General features: G+C 38.2%; 1 protein-coding gene across 3 annotated transcripts in view; it reads left to right on the plus strand.

Annotated features, from left to right (window-relative positions):
* LOC118368670 (neurexin-2-like) overlaps positions 1-24368 on the plus strand; it is a 991707-nt gene extending 967339 nt beyond the window's left edge. For all 3 annotated transcript variants that reach the window (XM_052497154.1, XM_052497155.1, XM_052497156.1), the window contains one exon: positions 21008-24368. In XM_052497154.1, coding sequence (XP_052353114.1) covers positions 21008-21900 — 893 coding nt within the window. In that variant the 3' untranslated portion in view covers positions 21901-24368. The remainder of the gene's footprint in view (positions 1-21007) is intronic.
* The last annotated feature ends 401 nt before the right edge of the window (positions 24369-24769 follow it).

A 24769-nucleotide genomic window follows, 5' to 3' on the forward strand; every position in this document is an offset into this window, starting at 1 on the left:
CAGTAAATATGTTAGAGAGAGATGAGAAAACACTGACAGTATATATGGTAGAGAGAGATGATAAAACACTGACAGTAAATATGTTAGAGAGAGATGAGAAAACACTGACAGTATATATGGTAGAGAGAGATGATAAAACACTGACAGTAAATATGTTAGAAAGAGATGATAAAACACTGATAGTATATATGGTAGAGAGAGATGGGAAAACACTGACTGTATATTGAAGGCAGAGATGAGAAAAAACTGAAATTAAATAAGTTAGAGACAAATGAGAAAACACTGACAGTATTGATGATAGAGAGAGATGAGAAAACACTGACTGTAAATATGTTAGAGAGAGATGAGAAAACACTGACAGTATATATGGTAGAGAGAGATGAGAAAACACTGACAGTAAATATGTTAGAGAGAGATGAGAAAACACTGACAGTAAATATGGTAGAGAGAGATGGGAAAACACTGACAGTAAATATGTTAGAGAGAGATGAGAAAACACTGACAGTATATATGGTAGAGAGAGATGATAAAACATTGACAGTAAATATGTTAGAGAGAGATGAGAAAACACTGACAGTATATTGTAGGGAGAGATTAGAAAACGCTGACAATAAATATGTTAGAGAGAGATGATAAAACATTGACAGTATATATGGTAGAGAGATGATAAAACACTGACAGTAAATATGTTAGAAAGAGATGATAAAACACTGACAGTATATATGGTAGAGAGAGATGGGAAAACACTGACAGTATTGATGGTAGAGAGAGAGAGATCTTAAAACACTGACAGTATATATGGTAGAGAGAGAGATGATAAAACACTGACAGTATATATGGTAGAGAGAGAGATGATAAAACACTGACAGTATATATGGTAGAGAGAGAGATGATAAAACATTGACAGTATTGATGGTAGAGAGAGAGAGATGAGAAAACACTGACAGTATTGATGGTAGAGAGAGAGATGATAAAACACTGACAGTAAATATGTTAGAGAGAGATGATAAAACACTGACAGTAAATATGTTAGAGAGAGATGAGAAAACACTGACTGTAAATATGTTAGAGAGAGATGAGAAAAAACTGACAGTATATATGGTAGAGAGAGATGATAAAACATTGACAGTAAATACGTTAGAGAGAGATGAGAAAACATTGACAGTATATATGGTAGAGAGAGATGATAAAACACTGACAGTAAATATGTTAGAAAGAGATGATAAAACACTGACAGTATATATGGTAGAGAGAGATGGGAAAACACTGACAGTATTGATGGTAGAGAGAGAGAGATGATAAAACACTGACAGTATATATGGTAGAGAGAGAGAGATGATAAAACACTGACAGTATATATGGTAGAGAGAGAGAGATGATAAAACACTGACAGTATATATGGTAGAGAGAGAGAGATGATAAAACACTGACAGTATTGATGGTAGAGAGAGAGAGATGAGAAAACACTGACAGTATTGATGGTAGAGAGAGAGATGATAAAACACTGACAGTATATATGGTAGAGAGAGAGAGATGATAAAACACTGACAGTATATATGGTAGAGAGAGATGGGAAAACACTGACAGTATATTGAAGGCAGAGATGAGAAAAAAATGAAATTAAATTAAGTTAGAGACTAATGAGAAAACACTGACAGTATTGATGGTAGAGACAGATGAGAAAACACTGACAGTATTGATGGTAGAGAGATGAGAAAACACTGACAGTATATATGGTAGAGAGAGATGAGAAAACACTGACAGTATATATGGTAGAGAGAGATGAGAAAACACTGACAGTAAATATGTTAGAAAGAGATGATAAAACACTGACAGTATATATGGTAGAGAGAGATGGGAAAACACTGACAGTATTGATGGTAGAGAGAGAGAGATAAAACACTGACAGTATATATGGTAGAGAGAGATGGGAAAACACTGACTGTATATTGAAGGAAGAGATGAGAAAAAACTGAAATTAAATAAGTTAGAGACAAATGAGAAAACACTGACAGTATTGATGATAGAGAGAGATGAGAAAACACTGACTGTAAATATGTTAGAGAGAGATGAGAAAACACTGACAGTATATATGGTAGAGAGAGATGATAAAACATTGACAGTAAATATGTTAGAGAGAGATGAGAAAACACTGACAGTATATATGGTAGAGAGAGATGATAAAACATTGACAGTAAATATGATAGAGAGAGATGAGAAAACACTGACAGTATATATGGTAGAGAGAGATGAGAAAACACTGACAGTAAATATGTTAGAGAGAGATGAGAAAACACTGACAGTATATTGTAGGGAGAGATTAGAAAACGCTGACAATAAATATGTTAGAGAGAGATGATAAAACATTGACAGTATATATGGTAGAGAGAGATGATAAAACACTGACAGTAAATATGTTAGAAAGAGATGATAAAACACTGACAGTATATATGGTAGAGAGAGATGGGAAAACACTGACAGTATTGATGGTAGAGAGAGAGAGATCTTAAAACACTGACAGTATATATGGTAGAGAGAGATGATAAAACACTGACAGTATATATGGTAGAGAGAGATGATAAAACACTGACAGTATATATGGTAGAGAGAGAGATGATAAAACATTGACAGTATTGATGGTAGAGAGAGAGATGAGAAAACACTGACATTATTGATGGTAGAGAGAGATGATAAAACACTGACAGTATATATGGTAGAGAGAGAGAGATGATAAAACACTGACAGTATATATGGTAGAGAGAGATGATAAAACGCTGACAGTAAATATGTTAGAGAGATGAGAAAAAACTGACAGTATATATGGTAGAGAGAGATGATAAAACATTGACAGTAAATACGTTAGAGAGATGAGAAAACATTGACAGTATATATGGTAGAGAGAGATGGGAAAACACTGACAGTATTGATGGTAGAGAGAGAGAGATGATAAAACACTGACAGTATATATGGTAGAGAGAGAGATGATAAAACACTGACAGTATATATGGTAGAGAGAGAGAGATGATAAAACACTGACAGTATATATGGTAGAGAGAGAGAGATGATAAAACACTGACAGTATTGATGGTAGAGAGAGAGAGATGAGAAAACACTGACAGTATTGATGGTAGAGAGAGAGAGATGATAAAACACTGACAGTATATATGGTAGAGAGAGATGATAAAACACTGACAGTATATATGGTAGAGAGAGATGGGAAAACACTGACAGTATATTGAAGGCAGAGATGAGAAAAAACTGAAATTAAATTAAGTTAGAGACTAATGAGAAAACACTGACAGTATTGATGGTAGAGAGAGATGAGAAAACACTGACAGTATTGATGGTAGAGAGAGATGAGAAAACACTGACAGTATATATGGTAGAGAGAGATGAGAAAACACTGACAGTAAATATGTTAGAAAGAGATGATAAAACACTGACAGTATATATGGTAGAGAGAGATGGGAAAACACTGACAGTATTGATGGTAGAGAGAGAGAGATGATAAAACACTGACAGTATATATGGTAGAGAGAGAGAGATGATAAAACACTGACAGTATATATGGTAGAGAGAGAGAGATGATAAAACACTGACAGTATATATGGTAGAGAGAGAGAGATGATAAAACACTGACAGTATTGATGGTAGAGAGAGAGAGATGAGAAAACACTGACAGTATTGATGGTAGAGAGAGAGAGATGATAAAACACTGACAGTATATATGGTAGAGAGAGAGAGATGATAAAACACTGACAGTATATATGGTAGAGAGAGAGAGATGATAAAACACTGACAGTATATATGGTAGAGAGAGATGATAAAACACTGACAGTAAATATGTTAGAAAGAGAAGATAAAACACTGACAGTATATATGGTAGAGAGAGATGGGAAAACACTGACAGTATATTGAAGGCAGAGATGAGAAAAAACTGAAATTAAATTAAGTTAGAGACTAATGAGAAAACACTGACAGTATTGATGGTAGAGAGAGATGAGAAAACACTGACAGTATTGATGGTAGAGAGAGATGAGAAAACACTGACTGTAAATATGTTAGAGAGAGATGAGAAAACACTGACAGTATATATGGTAGAGAGAGATGAGAAAACACTGACAGTAAATATGTTAGAGAGAGATGAGAAAACACTGACAGTAAATATGGTAGAGAGAGATGGGAAAACACTGACAGTAAATATGTTAGAGAGAGATGATAAAACACTGACAGTAAATATGTTAGAAAGAGATGATAAAACACTGACAGTATATATGGTAGAGAGAGATGGGAAAACACTGACAGTATATTGAAGGCAGAGATGAGAAAAAACTGAAATTAAATTAAGTTAGAGACAAATGAGAAAACACTGACAGTATTGATGGTAGAGAGAGATGAGAAAACTGACTGTAAATATGTTAGAGAGAGATGAGAAAACACTGACAGTATATATGGTAGAGAGAGATGATAAAACATTGACAGTAAATATGTTAGAGAGAGATTAGAAAACACTGACAGTAAATATGTTCGAGAGAGATGAGAAAACACTGACAGTATATTGTACGGAGAGATGAGAAAACACTGACAGTAAATATGTTAGAGAGAGAGGAGAAAACACTGACAGTAAATATGATAGAGAGAGATTAGAAAACACTGACAGTAAATATGTTAGAGAGAGATGAGAAAACACTGACAGTATATTGTAGGGAGAGATGAGAAAACACTGACAGTAAATATGTTAGAGAGATGAGAAAACACTGACAGTAAATATGTTAGAGAGAGATGAGAAAACACTGACAGTAAATATGTTAGAGAGAGATGAGAAAACACTGACAGTAAATATGTTAGAGAGAGATAAGAAAACACTGACTGTATATATGGTAGAGAGAGATGATAAAACATTGACAGTAAATATGTTAGAGAGAGAGGAGAAAACACTGACAGTAAATATGTTAGAAAGAGATGATAAAACACTGACAGTATATATGGTAGAGAGAGATGAGAAAACACTGACAGTAAATATGTTAGAAAGAGATGATAAAACACTGACAGTATATATGGTAGAGAGAGATGAGAAAACACTGACTGTAAATATAATATAATAATAATAATAATATATGCCATTTAGCAGACGCTTTTATCCAAAGCGACTTACAGTCATGTGTGCATACATTCTACGTATGGGTGGTCCCGGGAATCGAACCCACTACCCTGGCGTTACAAGCGCCATGCTCTACCAACTGTGCTACAGAAGGACCACAAATATGTTAGAGAGAGATGAGAAAACACTGGCAGTATATATGGTAGAGTGAGATGATAAAACATTGACAGTAAATATGTTAGAGAGAGATGAGAAAACACTGACAGTATATATGGTAGAGAGAGATGATAAAACATTGACAGTAAATATGTTAGAGAGAGATGAGAAAACACTGACAGTATATTGTAGGGAGAGATTAGAAAACGCTGACAATAAATATGTTAGAGAGAGATGATAAAACATTGACAGTAAATATGTTTGAGAGAGAGGAGAAAACACTGACTGTATATATGGTAGAGAGAGATGATAAAACACTGACAGTAAATATGTTAGAGAGAGATGGGAAAACACTGACAGTAAATATGTTAGAGAGAGATGAGAAAACACTGACAGTAAATATGTTAGAGAGAGATGAGAAAACACTGACAGTAAATATGGTAGAGAGATGATAAAACACTGAGAGGAAATATGTTAGAAAGAGATGAGAAAACACTGACAGTAAATATGGTAGAGAGAGATGAGAAAACACTGACTGTAAATATGTTAGAGAGAGATGAGAAAACACTGACAGTAGATATGGTAGAGAGAGATGAGAAAACACTGACTGTAAATATGTTAGAGAGAGATGAGAAAACACTGACAGTATATTGAAGGCAGAGATGAGAAAAAACTGAAATTAAATAAGTTAGAGAGAGATGAGAAAACACTGACAGTATATATTGGAATATAGAGATGATAAAACACTGACAGTAAATAAGTTAGAGAGAGATGAGAAAACACTGACAGTATATATGTTAGAGAGAGATGAGAAAACACTGACAGTATATATGGTAGAGAGAGATGATAAAACACTGACAGTAAATATGTTAGAGAGATGAGAAAACACTGACAGTATATATGGTAGATAGAGATGATAAAACACTGACAGTAAATATGTTAGAGAGAGATGATAAAACACTGACAGTAAATATGTTAGAGAGAGATGAGAAAACACTGACTGTAAATATGTTAGAGAGAGATGAGAAAAAACTGACAGTATATATGGTAGAGAGAGATGATAAAACATTGACAGTAAATACGTTAGAGAGAGATGAGAAAACACTGACAGTATATATGGTAGAGAGATGATAAAACATTGACAGTAAATATGTTAGAGAGAGATGAGAAAACACTGACAGTATATTGTAGGGAGAGATTAGAAAACGCTGACAATAAATATGTTAGAGAGAGATGATAAAACATTGACAGTATATATGGTAGAGAGAGATGATAAAACACTGACAGTAAATATGTTAGAAAGAGATGATAAAACACTGACAGTATATATGGTAGAGAGATGGGAAAACACTGACAGTATTGAAAGAGAGAGAGATCTTAAAACACTGACAGTATATATGGTAGAGAGAGATGATAAAACACTGACAGTATATATGGTAGAGAGAGAGATGATAAAACACTGACAGTATATATGGTTAGAGAGAGATGATAAAACATTGACAGTATTGATGGTAGAGAGAGATGAGAAAACACTGACAGTATTGATGGTAGAGAGAGAGAGATGATAAAACACTGACAGTATATATGGTAGAGAGAGAGATGATAAAACACTGACAGTATATATGGTAGAGAGAGATGATAAAACGAAGACAGTAAATATGTTAGAGAGAGATGAAAAAACTGACAGTATATATGGTAGAGAGAGATGATAAAACATTGACAGTAAATACGTTAGAGAGAGATGAGAAAACATTGACAGTATATATGGTAGAGAGAGATGATAAAACACTGACAGTAAATATGTTAGAAAGAGATGATAAAACACTGACAGTATATATGGTAGAGAGAGATGGGAAAACACTGACAGTATTGATGGTAGAGAGAGAGAGATGATAAAACATTGACAGTATTGATGGTAGAGAGAGAGAGATGAGAAAACACTGACAGTATTGATGGTAGAGAGAGAGAGATGATAAAACACTGACAGTAAATATGTTAGAAAGAGAAGATAAAACACTGACAGTATTGATGGTAGAGAGAGAGAGATGAGAAAACACTGACAGTATATATGGTAGAGAGAGATGATAAAACACTGACAGTAAATATGTTAGAAAGAGAAGATAAAACACTGACAGTATATATGGTAGAGAGAGATGGGAAAACACTGACAGTATATTGAAGGCAGAGATGAGAAAAAACTGAAATTAAATTAAGTTAGAGACTAATGAGAAAACACTGACAGTATTGATGGTAGAGAGAGATGAGAAAACACTGACAGTATTGATGGTAGAGAGAGATGAGAAAACACTGACTGTAAATATGTTAGAGAGAGATGAGAAAACACTGACAGTAGATATGGTAGAGAGAGATGAGAAAACACTGACAGTAAATATGTTAGAGAGAGATGAGAAAACACTGACAGTAAATATGTTAGAGAGAGATGAGAAAACACTGACTGTAAATATGTTAGAGAGAGATGAGAAAACACTGACAGTAAATATGGTAGAGAGATGATAAAACACTGAGAGGAAATATGTTAGAAAGAGATGAGAAAACACTGACAGTAAATATGGTAGAGAGAGATGAGAAAACACTGACAGTATATATGTTAGAAAGAGATGAGAAAACACTGACTGTAAATATGTTAGAAAGAGATGAGAAAACACTGACAGTATATTGAAGGCAGAGATGAGAAAAAATGAAATTAAATAAGTTAGAGAGAGAGGAGAAAACACTGACAGTAAATATGATAGAGAGAGATTAGAAAACACTTACAGTAAATATGTTAGAGAGAGATGAGAAAACACTGACAGTATATTGAAGGCAGAGATGAGAAAAAATGAAATTAAATAAGTTAGAGACAGATGAGAAAACACTGACAGTAAATATGATAGAGAGAGATTAGAAAACACTTACAGTAAATATGTCCGAGAGAGATGAGAAAACACTGACAGTAAATATGTTAGGGAGAGATGAGAAAACACTGACAGTATATATGGTAGAGAGAGATGAGAAAACACTGACAGTATATATGGTAGAGAGAGATGGGATAACACTGACAGTAAATATGTTAGAGAGAGATGAGAAAACACTGACAGTATATATGGTAGAGAGAGATGGGATAACACTGACAGTAAATATGTTAGAGAGAGATGAGAAAACACTGACAGTATATTGAAGGCAGAGATGAGATGAAAAAACTGAAATTAAATAAGTTAGAGACAAATGAGAAAACACTGACAGTGTTGATGGTAGAGAGAGATGAGAAAACACTGACTGTAAATATGAGAGAGATGAGAAAACACTGGCAGTATATATGGTAAAGAGAGATGATAAAACATTGACAGTAAATATGTTAGAGAGATGAGAAAACACTGACAGTATATATGGTAGAGAGAGATGATAAAACATTGACAGTAAATATGTTAGAGAGATGAGAAAACACTGACAGTATATATGGTAGAGAGAGATGATAAAACACTGACAGTAAATATGTTAGAGAGAGATGAGAAAACACTGACAGTATATATGGTAGAGAGAGATGATAAAACACTGACAGTAAATATGTTAGAAAGAGATGATAAAACACTGACAGTATATATGGTAGAGAGAGATGGGAAAACACTGACTGTATATTGAAGGCAGGGATGAGAAAAAACTGAAATTAAATAAGTTAGAGACAAATGAGAAAACACTGACAGTATTGATGATAGAGAGAGATGAGAAAACACTGACTGTAAATATGTTAGAGAGAGATGAGAAAACACTGACAGTATATATGGTAGAGAGAGATGATAAAACATTGACAGTAAATATGTTAGAGAGAGATGAGAAAACACTGACAGTATATATGGTAGAGAGAGATGATAAAACATTGACAGTAAATATGTTAGAGAGAGATGAGAAAACACTGACAGTATATATGGTAGAGAGAGATGATAAAACATTGACAGTAAATATGTTAGAGAGAGATGAGAAAACACTGACAGTATATTGTAGGGAGAGATTAGAAAACGCTGACAATAAATATGTTAGAGAGAGATGATAAAACATTGACAGTATATATGGTAGAGAGATGATAAAACACTGACAGTAAATATGTTAGAAAGAGATGATAAAACACTGACAGTATATATGGTAGAGAGAGATGGGAAAACACTGACAGTATTGATGGTAGAGAGAGAGATCTTAAAACACTGACAGTATATATGGTAGAGAGAGAGATGATAAAACACTGACAGTATATATGGTAGAGAGAGAGAGATGATAAAACACTGACAGTATATATGGTAGAGAGAGATGATAAAACATTGACAGTATTGATGGTAGAGAGAGAGAGATGAGAAAACACTGACAGTATTGATGGTAGAGAGAGAGAGAGATGATAAAACACTGACAGTATATATGGTAGAGAGAGAGATGATAAAACACTGACAGTATATATGGTAGAGAGAGATGAGAAAACACTGACTGTAAATATGTTAGAGAGAGATGAGAAAAAACTGACAGTATATATGGTAGAGAGAGATGATAAAACATTGACAGTAAATACGTTAGAGAGAGATGAGAAAACATTGACAGTATATATGGTAGAGAGAGATGATAAAACACTGACAGTAAATATGTTAGAAAGAGATGATAAAACACTGACAGTATATATGGTAGAGAGAGATGGGAAAACACTGACAGTATTGATGGTAGAGAGAGAGAGATCTTAAAACACTGACAGTATATATGGTAGAGAGAGAGAGATGATAAAACACTGACAGTATATATGGTAGAGAGAGAGAGATGATAAAACACTGACAGTATATATGGTAGAGAGAGAGAGATGATAAAACATTGACAGTATTGATGGTAGAGAGAGAGAGATGAGAAAACACTGACAGTATTGATGGTAGAGAGAGAGAGATGATAAAACACTGACAGTATATATGGTAGAGAGAGATGATAAAACACTGACAGTATATATGGTAGAGAGAGATGGGAAAACACTGACAGTATATTGAAGGCAGAGATGAGAAAAAACTGAAATTAAATTAAGTTAGAGACTAATGAGAAAACACTGACAGTATTGATGGTAGAGACAGATGAGAAAACACTGACAGTATTGATGGTAGAGAGAGATGAGAAAACACTGACAGTATATATGGTAGAGAGAGATGAGAAAACACTGACAGTATATATGGTAGAGAGAGATGAGAAAACACTGACAGTAAATATGTTAGAAAGAGATGATAAAACACTGACAGTATATATGGTAGAGAGAGATGGGAAAACACTGACAGTATTGATGGTAGAGAGAGAGAGATGATAAAACACTGACAGTATATATGGTAGAGAGAGATGGGAAAACACTGACTGTATATTGAAGGAAGAGATGAGAAAAAACTGAAATTAAATAAGTTAGAGACAAATGAGAAAACACTGACAGTATTGATGATAGAGAGAGATGAGAAAACACTGACTGTAAATATGTTAGAGAGAGATGAGAAAACACTGACAGTATATATGGTAGAGAGAGATGATAAAACATTGACAGTAAATATGTTAGAGAGAGATGAGAAAACACTGACAGTATATATGGTAGAGAGAGATGATAAAACATTGACAGTAAATATGTTAGAGAGAGATGATAAAACACTGACAGTAAATATGTTAGAGAGAGATGAGAAAACACTGACTGTAAATATGTTAGAGAGAGATGAGAAAACACTGACAGTATATTGTAGGGAGAGATTAGAAAACGCTGACAATAAATATGTTAGAGAGAGATGATAAAACATTGACAGTATATATGGTAGAGAGAGATGATAAAACACTGACAGTAAATATGTTAGAAAGAGATGATAAAACACTGACAGTATATATGGTAGAGAGAGATGGGAAAACACTGACAGTATTGATGGTAGAGAGAGAGAGATCTTAAAACACTGACAGTATATATGGTAGAGAGAGAGAGATGATAAAACACTGACAGTATATATGGTAGAGAGAGAGAGATGATAAAACACTGACAGTATATATGGTAGAGAGAGAGAGATGATAAAACATTGACAGTATTGATGGTAGAGAGAGAGAGATGAGAAAACACTGACAGTATTGATGGTAGAGAGAGAGAGATGATAAAACACTGACAGTATATATGGTAGAGAGAGAGAGATGATAAAACACTGACAGTATATATGGTAGAGAGAGATGATAAAACACTGACAGTATATATGGTAGAGAGAGATGGGAAAACACTGACAGTATATATGGTAGAGAGAGATGATAAAACATTGACAGTAAATACGTTAGAGAGAGATGAGAAAACATTGACAGTATATATGGTAGAGAGAGATGGGAAAACACTGACAGTATTGATGGTAGAGAGAGAGAGATCTTAAAACACTGACAGTATATATGGTAGAGAGAGAGAGATGATAAAACACTGACAGTATATATGGTAGAGAGAGAGAGATGATAAAACATTGACAGTATTGATGGTAGAGAGAGAGAGATGAGAAAACACTGACAGTATTGATGGTAGAGAGAGAGAGATGATAAAACACTGACAGTATGTATGGTAGAGAGAGAGAGATGATAAAACACTGACAGTATATATGGTAGAGAGAGATGATAAAACACTGACAGTATATATGGTAGAGAGAGATGGGAAAACACTGACAGTATATTGAAGGCAGAGATGAGAAAAAACTGAAATTAAATTAAGTTAGAGACTAATGAGAAAACACTGACAGTATTGATGGTAGAGAGAGATGAGAAAACACTGACAGTATTGATGGTAGAGAGAGATGAGAAAACACTGACAGTATATATGGTAGAGAGAGATGAGAAAACACTGACAGTAAATATGTTAGAAAGAGATGATAAAACACTGACAGTATATATGGTAGAGAGAGATGGGAAAACACTGACAGTATTGATGGTAGAGAGAGAGATGATAAAACACTGACAGTATATATGGTAGAGAGAGAGATGATAAAACACTGACAGTATATATGGTAGAGAGAGAGAGATGATAAAACACTGACAGTATATATGGTAGAGAGAGAGAGATGATAAAACACTGACAGTATTGATGGTAGAGAGAGAGATGAGAAAACACTGACAGTATAGATGGTAGAGAGAGAGAGATGATAAAACACTGACAGTATATATGGTAGAGAGATGATAAAACACTGACAGTATATATGGTAGAGAGAGAGATGATAAAACACTGACAGTATATATGGTAGAGAGAGATGGGAAAACACTGACAGTATATTGAAGGCAGAGATGAGAAAAAAATGAAATTAAATTAAGTTAGAGACTAATGAGAAAACACTGACAGTATTGATGGTAGAGAGAGATGAGAAAACACTGACAGTATTGATGGTAGAGAGAGATGAGAAAACACTGACTGTAAATATGTTAGAGAGATGAGAAAACACTGACAGTATATATGGTAGAGAGAGATGAGAAAACACTGACAGTAAATATGTTAGAGAGAGATGAGAAAACACTGACAGTAAATATGGTAGAGAGATGGGAAAACACTGACAGTAAATATGTTAGAGAGAGATGATAAAACACTGACAGTAAATATGTTAGAAAGAGATGATAAAACACTGACAGTATATATGGTAGAGAGAGATGGGAAAACACTGACAGTATATTTAAGGCAGAGATGAGAAAAAACTGAAATTAAATTAAGTTAGAGACAAATGAGAAAACACTGACAGTATTGATGGTAGAGAGAGATGAGAAAACTGACTGTAAATATGTTAGAGAGAGATGAGAAAACACTGACAGTATATATGGTAGAGAGAGATGATAAAACATTGACAGTAAATATGTTAGAGAGAGATTAGAAAACACTGACAGTAAATATGTTCGAGAGATATGAGAAAACACTGACAGTATATTGTACGGAGAGATGAGAAAACACTGACAGTAAATATGTTAGAGATAGAGGAGAAAACACTGACAGTAAATATGATAGAGAGAGATTAGAAAACACTGACAGTAAATATGTTCGAGAGAGATGAGAAAACACTGACAGTATATTGTAGGGAGAGATGAGAAAACACTGACAGTAAATATGTTAGAGAGAGATGAGAAAACACTGACAGTAAATATGTTAGAGAGAGATGAGAAAACACTGACAGTAAATATGTTAGAGAGAGATGAGAAAACACTGACAGTAAATATGTTAGAGAGAGATGATAAAACACTGACAGTATATATGGTAGAGGGAGATGGGAAAACACTGACAGTAAATATGTTAGAGAGATATGAGAAAACACTGACAGTAAATATGTTAGAAAGAGATGATAAAACACTGACAGTATATATGGTAGAGAGAGATGGGAAAACACTGACAGTAAATATGTTAGAGAGATATGAGAAAACACTGACAGTAAATATGTTAGAAAGAGATGATAAAACACTGACAGTATATATGGTAGAGAGAGAGAGATGATAAAACACTGACAGTATATATGGTAGAGAGAGATGAGAAAACACTGACAGTAAATATGTTAGAAAGAGATGATAAAACACTGACAATATATATGGTAGAGAGAGATGAGAAAACACTGACTGTAAATATAATATAATAATAATAATAATATATGCCATTTAGCAGACGCTTTTATCCAAAGCGACTTACAGTCATGTGTGCATACATTCTACGTATGGGTGGTCCCGGGAATCGAACCCACTACCCTGGCGTTACAAGCGCCATGCTCTACCAACTGTGCTACAGAAGGACCACAAATATGTTAGAGAGAGATGAGAAAACACTGGCAGTATATATGGTAGAGAGAGATGATAAAACATTGACAGTAAATATGTTAGAGAGAGATGAGAAAACACTGACAGTATATATGGTAGAGAGAGATGATAAAACATTGACAGTAAATATGTTAGAGAGAGATGAGAAAACACTGACAGTATATTGTAGGGAGAGATTAGAAAACGCTGACAATAAATATGTTAGAGAGAGATGATAAAACATTGACAGTAAATATGTTTGAGAGAGAGGAGAAAACACTGACTGTATATATGGTAGAGAGAGATGATAAAACGCTGACAGTAAATATGTTAGAGAGAGATGAGAAAACACTGACAGTATATATGGTAGAGAGAGATGATAAAACATTGACAGTAAATATGTTAGAGAGAGAGGAGAAAACACTGACAGTAAATATGTTAGAGAGAGATAAGAAAACACTGACTGTATATATGGTAGAGAGAGATGATAAAACATTGACAGTAAATATGTTAGAGAGAGAGGAGAAAACACTGACAGTAAATATGTTAGAGAGAGATAAGAAAACACTGACTGTATATATGGTAGAGAGAGATGATAAAACACTGACAGTAAATATGTTAGAGAGAGATGAGAAAACACTGACAGTAAATATGTTAGAAAGATATGATAAAACACTGACAGTATATATGGTAGAGAGAGATGGGAAAACACTGACAGTATATTGAAGGCAGAGATGAGAAAAAAACTGAAATTAAATTAAGTTAGAGACAAATGAGAAAACACTGACAGTATTGATGGTAGAGAGAGATGAGAAAACACTGACTGTAAATATGTTAGAGAGAGATGAGAAAACACTGGCAGTATATATGGTAGAGAGAGATGATAAAACATTGACAGTAAATATGTTAGAGAGAGAGGAGAAAACACTGACAGTAAATATGATAGAGAGAGATTAGAAAACACTGACAGTAAATATGTTCGAGAGAGATGAGAAAACACTGACAGTATATTGTAGGGAGAGATGAGAAAACATTGACAGTAAATATGTTAGAGAGAGATGAGAAAACACTGACAGTAAATATGTTAGAGAGAGATGAGAAAACACTGACAGTAAATATGTTAGAGAGAGATGAGAAAACACTGACAGTAAATATGTTAGAGAGAGATGAGAAAACACTGACAGTAAATATGTTAGAGAGAGAGGAGAAAACACTGACAGTAAATATGTTAGAGAGAGATGAGAAAACACTGGCAGTAAATATGTTCCAGAGAGATGAGAAAACACTGACAGTAAATATGTTAGAGAGAGATGAGAAAACACTGGCAGTAAATATGTTCCAGAGAGATGAGAAAACACTGACAGTAAATATGTTAGAGAGAGATGAGAAAACACTGACAGTAAATATGTTAGAGAGAGATGAGAAAACACTGACAGTAAATATGTTAGAGAGAGATGAGAAAACACTGACAGTAAATATGTTAGAGAGAGATGAGAAAACACTGACAGTAAATATGTTAGAGAGAGATGAGAAAACACTGACAGTAAATATGTTAGAGAGAGATGAGAAAACACTGACAGTAAATATGTTAGAGAGAGATGAGAACACACTGACAGTATATTGTAGGGAGAGATGAGAAAACACTGACAGTAAATATATTCGAGAGAGATGAGAAAACACTGACAGTAAATATGTTAGAGAGAGATGAGAAAACACTGACAGTAAATATGTTAGAGAGAGATGAGAAAACACTGACAGTAAATATGTTAGAGAGAGATGAGAAAACACTGACAGTAAATATATTCGAGAGAGATGAGAAAACACTGACAGTAAATATGTTAGAGAGAGATGAGAAAACACTGACAGTAAATATGTTAGAGAGAGATGAGAAAACACTGACAGTAAATATGTTAGAGAGAGATGAGAACACACTGACGGTATATTGTAGGGAGAGATGAGAAAACACTGACAGTAAATATGTTAGAGAGAGATGAGAACACTGACAGTGATTGAGAGGGTACAGAATAGAGTGAGAGAATAGAGTGAGAGAAAAATGAAGGCGAAGATGAGAAAAAATAATGAGAAGAAAAGAGGAAAGGTTGATATTCCATGCGTTGACTCAGCCCGTGATCAAACAGCGCTCTTCCGAGGTAGAAACAGTAGGCTGCCAAACTAGCCAACACGAGTGAGAGTTCATGGAACCCATCTAGAAGTGTTGTGTAGAAAAGCACTCTGGAAAGCAATCCGTTATAATCAACCATACGTGGTGAACGTAACTTCGTCAATCAACGTCGGGAATAAATTGCCCACCCTCATCATAGGACAGCACGCGTAGACTGTATATTCAATGATGACCTGTGGAATGCTTTTCACTGTTGAACGCACACTACAGTAGGTTTTCAAGATATGTAACTTTCAAAATGCTGAAATTTGGCCCATATGATGCATTTTGAAAGTTACATATCTTGAAAACTTGATTCGTGACATTCAAATCATTTTGGGACTTTGTCAACAATGGGCTAAATCAACAAATACCAAAATATAGTTTTTGGGTGGAGTTTTCCTCCAACTAAATCAAGAATGTAGTCTTTATTAAGTGGATTATTATCCCATATAGTGGACCATTGTGGAGACGGAGAATGATTTAGGCTAGAACATTCGTGTCCATGTGTGCTCGAATCTCTTCACAGCGTAATCAAAGCTCATTCTTCATGCAGCATATCAACTCTGAACAGTCGTCCGACCATTAATATTTCAAGTGGCTCAGGACGAGCCGACGTGATCGGCAGAACAACTTAGTCCCCGTGTTTGTTTGGCATCCATCGTTGACGCGTCGGTATCCGTCTTTAGCGCTGAGGGGGAAAAAACACACACCCACTTTGAGTTTTGGTTTGAACAAGGTGAGTCATCCTCTAGCGCTATGGAGACGGTGAGCCATAAAGACGAGTGACGCCACGGCAGGCTAACCTAACTATGGGAAAAGCTCATTCCCTCGACAGGTCAAATCCTTTTACAGTGTAGTGAGTCAAGTGGATTTTCAGTCTTCCAAACGAAGGGCACCTCAATGGGTTCTCTGTGGGTTCTTGGCAGTTCTCAGTGTGATGATGACCGGAGCGTTTGAAACCTGTTTGAACATGTCCGTTCACACCAGCTGATTCATCATACAGCCAATGGTGTGGCTATGGTGCCATCTGACCAATCAGAAGCTGCATATGCAGTTTACGGGCACAGTCACGGGAAGGGGAGGTATACCAGAGGTGTTGATAGGACTGTGTCGAGACAAAGACACACTCAGTGAAGAGACGAGCGAGACGAGTGTAGCCATGCGTGTAGATGCCTGTGTGGGTCTGTGTTTGAGGGTTGACAAACCGTCAGCTACTCCAACCTTGGCCTTGTGGTCAGCAGTAACTTTTCCTATCCAAGTACGGGCACCAAGGACAAAGCGTATGGCACAAAGCTGAATTACGTGGCCAGAAGAGAGTGTTGTTATGGTTTGCACTTTCGCCTTCTAATTCATGATGATTAGAACCAAAGGAATGCAACACATTTGAGAACAATGCAAACGGTAATAAACAAATCCACTTTTTTAACAAAGTCTTGGATTCACCTAATGATCATGACTACTTAGAAGCAGGTTCACACAGAGTCTTCAGCAATTACTCAGACAGAGTGGCATTTTTTTCCCAACGATGTAACCACATTGTGGCGAAAACACCAAACATTCACCTCAGCTCACCCTCGTATCACCCTCGTGTCATCCTGTCGACAGGGCACACATTGAGCCCTGGCCACCAGATACTGGACGGCTTCATAACAGCTCTTGGTTTTCTTACAACACTCCCTCAGTGTCAGACACCTGTGACTGTGCCACCCAGTAGCGGAACACAGCGAGGGGCAGACTGCATACAGAGAGGCAGGAGGACAGCGAGGGGCAGACTGCATACAGAGAGGCAGGAGGACAGCGAGGGGCAGACTGCATACAGAGAGGCAGGAGGACAGCGAGGGGCAGACTGCATACAGAGAGGCAGGAGGACAGTGAGGGGCAGACTGCATACAGAGAGGCAGGAGGACAGTGAGGGGCAGACTGCATACAGAGAGGCAGGAGGACAGCGAGGGGCAGACTGCATACAGAGAGGCAGGAGGACAGCGAGGGGCAGACTGCATACAGAGAGGCAGGAGGACAACGAGGGAAGGCTTCATACAGAGAGGCAGGAGGACAGCGAGGGGCAGACTGCATACAGAGAGGCAGGAGGACAGCGAGGGGCAGGAGGACAGCGAGGGGCAGACTGCATACAGAGAGGCAGGAGGACAGCGAGGGGCAGACTGCATACAGAGAGGCAGGAGGACAGCGAGGGGCAGACTGCATACAGAGAGGCAGGAGGACAGCGAGGGGCAGACTGCATACAGAGAGGCAGGAGGACAGCGAGGGGCAGACTGCATACAGAGAGGCAGGAGGACAGCGAGGGGCAGACTGCATACAGAGAGGCAGGAGGACAGCGAGGGGCAGACTGCATACAGAGAGGCAGGAGGACAGCGAGGGGCAGACTGCATACAGAGAGGCAGGAGGACAGCGAGGGGCAGACTGCATACAGAGAGGCAGGAGGACAGCGAGGGGCAGACTGCATACAGAGAGGCAGGAGGACAGCGAGGGGCAGACTGCATACAGAGAGGCAGGAGGACAGCGAGGGGCAGACTGCATACAGAGAGGCAGGAGGACAGCGAGGGGCAGACTGCATACAGAGAGGCAGGAGGACAGCGAGGGGCAGACTGCATACAGAGAGGCAGGAGGACAGCGAGGGTCAGACTGCATACAGAGAGGCAGGAGGACAGCGAGGTATTCCACTGGCACCATTTCAGTCGTACAGACAGATGGCGAGGTAAAGATAGATGCAAGTCTATCTTATCCAGCAAGTCAGAATAGAAGCTAAATATCTCTAGAGTACAGGAAGATGGGAAAGTAGAAAATAATGCTCAGAATCGGACGAATTTACAGAATATGTATGACAAGTCATCTAATATTCTGTAGTTCTATCTTATTTTGGGCTAGCGGTTTGTTCATTTTCTCTGTTTACTTTTCTTTGTTCCTCAAGTGTGCCAACACTCTTCAAGGTGAATCTCAACCCTCAGACACAGAGATCCTCACATAAGTAGGCGCCCTAATGTTGCCACGGTAACATGGCCATTTTGACTGTGCAGTAGGAGTTGTATGAGTTGGGAATGGGCTTGATCCTATGAGGTTCTATTAAGGTTGAATACTGACTAACTTTCTCTTTCTCAGCATTCATGTTTTTGCTCCCTCTAAAGACCTTGTTGTTGCTCTGTGTATTATTGTTGGTGATCTTTTGAAAGGTTTTTGTGTAAAAGTTGCATTATAACCCTTATGAAAGTCCCTTGCCCTACTTATTGTGGGGTTGTCAGGAAAAATGGGTCTTGAGGGCTTGGAGGGGGCTTGAGCACTTGTGGGATATGTTGGCCTGGGGATGACAAATACAACCCCAAAATACCCTCAACCTACACATTTCTAGAGTCTCCACTCCACACTCACTCGCTTTATCCGATCCCTATTCTGTTTAGATACACAAATTTACCTCATCAACTCAAGAAAAGGGCCAGGGTTAAGAATATGTATGATTCATGTTATGGACATTTCTGTGACTAACCTTATCATTGTCCATAAAGAGAAATGTCATAATCTTTCAAACTGCCCCTAACATTTTTGCAAATTGTTTCCTGTGATTGTGACCTTAACAAGATTATGGGATGCAGCAGAGGGTAGCAAAATTGTTTTTTGAAGAGGGAATGTAAACTTGCCATTGATATTGTGCTATGTACTGCTAACATTTTCCCATTATGTTTAACGTCTCCAATTGGTACTCCTATGTTTGTCTGAATGATTTTGTCCTATCTTTAAAGCAATGTACTGACTTGTAAACACCCCAAATGTTTTATTAACTGTGGGTGTGATGATATTACAAAGGACAAAAAAAAGTAGTTCACAAAATGATCCAATTCCCTCCAACACTGAATATAAAGGCATAGACAAATGGGGCTAAGGCATAAAGATCTAAGAAATTGTTAACTGTGTCGGGTGATAATTGGTAGAAGGGAATAGGAATTTTAATGTTCCTTGTTTTAGCATATCTACTGGGAGGGAGGTGGGCGTTAGAACCACATCTGTAGACTGTGTTTCGGGGGAGAAACTAGGGGCATCAGTTTCCCCCAGCTGGTCTTCGGGGTTTGAATACAGATTACAGCTAATTAGAACTGAGCCATGGAACCCACCATGCCCCAAGGCGGAATAGGATTTGAGCCATTCTTTATGAAAACTGAAAAACACAATGAATTATTTAGAGAATTATTAGATTTTTCACACACACACAACAAGAGAAATAAATGGGGGGAGTGTCGGGGGAGGGGGATGGGGGGGGGGGGAGTTGTTTATCACTATCCAAGAACAATCTTACACAGCTTTCTTTTTGTAATTTTTTTTTTCATGCAAAAATCATGCGGCCAATTTGTTGATGTAAGTGACCTGAACTCCGTGGTTTGCTATCTTATTTAACCCAAAGAAAACTGAGAGTTAGCGTAGAAATAGAAGAGCATAGACAGGCAGACAGCAAAGGATAGCTTGTATCTAGTAGATGTTGATCTGTTGTTTAGTCTTTTGAACATGTTGTCCATGGACAACAGTAACATATATGTATAGTCATGTTCAGTCTAGAGCAAAAGGGAGATGTAAGGAGAGTCAGAAAATGTATTGTTATCTTTATACTATGTATTGTACATCTGTTTAGTCAGCTTAACTCTTTAAATAGAAGACTAGAGACTAACTCAACTTTAGAACTGACCTCATGTCAGGTTTTAGTGCTGTTCTAATAATGGTGTTGCTGTTTTCATTTGAACTTTTATTGTTTTTCTTTTTTGGTCTGGAGAGGGCGCTCTGTTTTTCACTAACACTCTTTTCCCTCCGTTGTCTCTTTCTTGTCCTAGGAGGTGAATTAGTGTTGCCCATAATAACGGTGGACTCCCTAGACCCCCCATCCATCGTCACCCGCTACCCTGTAATCCCCCCGCCCCCCACCTACCGGCCCCTCCTACCCTTCCTCGAAACGACCAAAGAGTCCCTCCCCCTGCCCAACGGTCGCCCCCCCTGCCCACTGGACCAGGAGGACTGCGAGGAGGCGGGACCCATCGAGGTGTCCGCCTACGGCTCGGGTGAGATGACCGAGTCGGACGACGAGGACTATTACAAAAACTCCCCCCTCGTCACCGACAGGACGGTCCTCCCCCCTCCCCCCAATGAGAGTGGCATCCATAACCCCCACGACCGTCACTTCTCCCACCGGCCCCCCAACTCCCACCGCCCCCCTCTGTCCTCCACCCCCACAGCCAACCCCAACCAGCTAGGCCCCAGGCTCAACAAGCCCGGCGGCAGCAGCAGCAAAAACCCCGCTGGCAAGATGAACACCCGGGACCAGGTGCTGCTGCCGCCCTCCAACCCCTCCTCAGACCCTGACCGCCACCGCCACGTCCCAGGCGTAACCTACCCTCCCAATTTCCCCCATGTGCCCACCCCAGACCCCACCTCCCCAGAGAGAGGAGGGCCTCCCGGCGCAGTGGAGGTAATCAGGGAGTCCAGCAGCACCACGGGCATGGTGGTAGGCATCGTGGCGGCCGCTGCCCTCTGCATCCTCATCCTGCTCTACGCCATGTATAAGTACCGTAACCGGGACGAGGGATCCTACCAGGTAGACCAGAGCCGAAACTACATCAGTAACTCGGCCACGCAGAGCAACGGCACCCTGGTGAAGGAGAAACAGCCGGGCACAGCCAAGACAACCACCAAGAACAAGAAGAACAAAGACAAGGAGTACTACGTCTGAGACCGGCCTAGCCAGAGACAGAGGACAAAAGGTGACGCACAGAGAGAGAGGAAGGGAGGGGGAGAGAGGAGAGGGGAGAGATGGAGGTAGACTAAGGAGAAAGGTAAGGCAGTATATGAAGTGACAATTAGCAAAATCTTTGTGGGCAGAGTTTCAATTATTTTAGTATATAGGTTACATTGCCGCCAAAATGACCTCCTCGCTTTCCTCCTCAACCCATTTAGAGCCTAAAGCAAAGGGAGAAAGGATGGGATTGGCACAGAAAAGTTTTAAACGTCTTAATCAGATCGACACATAGTCCTATTTTTTCCACAACTATTCGAAATATTCTTGGTATTTTTCTTCAATACAGTAATATTCTTTCTCACTTAGCCTCATAACATTTTCTTTGAGAATACAAACAGACAAAGTCTTGACTACAATGGCCGCCAAACCTCACTCAATACAATATAATTTTGTGCCAACAGCCATACCCAGAGCTCATGCTACAACGAAACTAGGTAATCCAGCACCATTTAAAGGGTATTGTATTGTATATAGCCTACAATCAGAGTTAAGCATGGTGATTGACTATAGAGAGACACAGGGAAGGAAGAACCACCATCAGTGTTTGAGGTTAAGTGTCTGGTTTAATTAGCTAAAAAGCTAACATATTAAATCATAAATGTATTGATTCTATCTACTAGATGGGTTTGTATTGGAAGTTCAAACCCCACTGCTAGCCAAGTACAGTAATACCAAAATACTGCCAAACATACAGAAACTAGGTGTCAAATCTGCCTCCTTCCCTCATCTAAGTATTCAAACATCACCTCACTTGTCTCTCGTGAAGTCTCTCCCTCTTTCTCTCCCTCCTTCTCTCACTCGTGAGCATCTTTTTCTGTCCCTGTCTATGGTCCTGAGGAGCTGATGCAACATTATTCTGCTATGTTTCAAGCATGTAGTAGTCATTTCCGAAGAAACTTTCTGTGGAGAAAACACACAAAAAATGACGATATTAACTAGCAAACCCCGTGTGAGGACAACACCTTGAAGCAACCAGCGGATGCTACGTATTACGTTTTAGCCGCCAACACAACTACTGAGGCCAAAACCCTGGGTCGTCTTTCAGTTCTCCAGCAGATATCCGTAATGTGTTTGTCTTGGGGGCTCCACACAGCATTTCCCCCTACTGAGCCCACTACCGCAGAGGATGTGGCTCACGTCGTTACAGTCCTATCACACACAAACCAGAAACCAACCTCCAGCAGACAACCTGACTTTGTTCTATATAAATATATATATGTATAGACGTTCAGAGAGAAAAAACCGCTATGGACCTAACTGAGAGTGTGTCATAAGAGTAGAAATGCACCCTAATGCGCGTGCATCAGTGGACTCGGTGATAGATAACGAAGATGATGGACAATTGATACTTGACGTGAGACCGATATCCCCCACCAATCCCCTTAATCATGCACACACTATGAGCAACATTCAACGACAGTGGGAAACGCAGTCCCACTAAGGTGGAGATTGAAAGGAAAAGTGGGACGGTGTTTTTTTGTTTGCTGGTTTTGTTTTTTAGTTTCTTTCCCTGAAAAATGAGAGACATTTGATGGAAATTGTGAATTAATTTGCTGGAGTCCCACTGTCGCCCCTTAGTGTTGGGGGGAAAGCGTACGCTACCTTGGATCTGCGTTCTCGCCTCTCATTGGTCAAGACTGATGACAGCCAATGAGGGCAAGCCCAGTGAAAAACGTCAAATGGAAAAAAACACAGAACAAGGCGAACAGCAAGTTCACTTGCTGATGTACAACAAGAACTCTAGTATTCCAATTTTCTCAACTCTATTAAAAAAGAAAACTGTACCATGAAAAGAAAAGAAAAACCTTTAAAAAAAGTTTGTGAAATGTCTAAATATTTGAATCTCTCATCCCATTACTAAGAAAATGTGTTTTCCCTATTACCATTCCTGTTCGGAGAAAAAAATATGACAAAGATAATCAATTCTGGGAAATTTAAAATGTATATGTTATTTTTTGGTAATTAAGCAAATGTGATTTGGGTTACAAACATTAAACCTCTCCTCCATCCCTCCTACTGCCATCTCAATCCATTCTTGTCCCACGTTCATCCCTTCATCTCTCCATACCTCATCCCCTTTTCTCACAATGGCAGATTGTAGGTAACCATTTAACTGAAGACCGCACATGGTCTCATCCATCCTCTCTTTTCTATTGTTTTATATCTCTCTGTAACTGCTAGAGCCAAAATGGCCGCCATGTCTGGAGAATGGCTCCATCCCACCCATCCTTTTTCCTCATTCGGTTTGTCCGGTTTCTCTTTCAATCCATTGCAAAAAGAACCCTCCTCCTCCCAGTATCTTCCTGTTCTTTCTAAATGTTATTGTAAAGTGTTCCAGTGAGATTACTCTAAATATGTGTACATTAACAGAGGGGAATACACTTGGTTATATACTTCTTCTACCTCTTGTTGCGTGGTCTGTTGGTCTCAATCAGTTAAATATATTGCAGGTGTTGTTGTTTTTCAGACTGGAAGGTGTTAATACTTCTACTTTAACCTCGACATAACACTTAACAAAGTGTCTCTTAGTTCATCTTGCATAAGTATTCTATCTGCGGCATTATAGATAATAGTGAGGCCAGATATGAATGGTGTTATTCCAGCATTTGCTCATCACACTTTTTAAAAGTCATTGCACGAGTTTGTGTGTGACACACACAGGTATCCATTTATACACATACACCAATATCATCACAACATAACAAGGAGCCTGCCTGCCTTCCAAGATGCGTGGACGAGTGGAAGAGGCCATAAAGGTGCCGCATTGCTTCCTAACCTACACGCAGACTGTAAACTGGCTGAA

This window comes from Oncorhynchus keta, chromosome 35, assembly GCF_023373465.1.
Source record: "Oncorhynchus keta strain PuntledgeMale-10-30-2019 chromosome 35, Oket_V2, whole genome shotgun sequence".
NCBI lineage: Eukaryota > Metazoa > Chordata > Actinopteri > Salmoniformes > Salmonidae > Oncorhynchus > Oncorhynchus keta.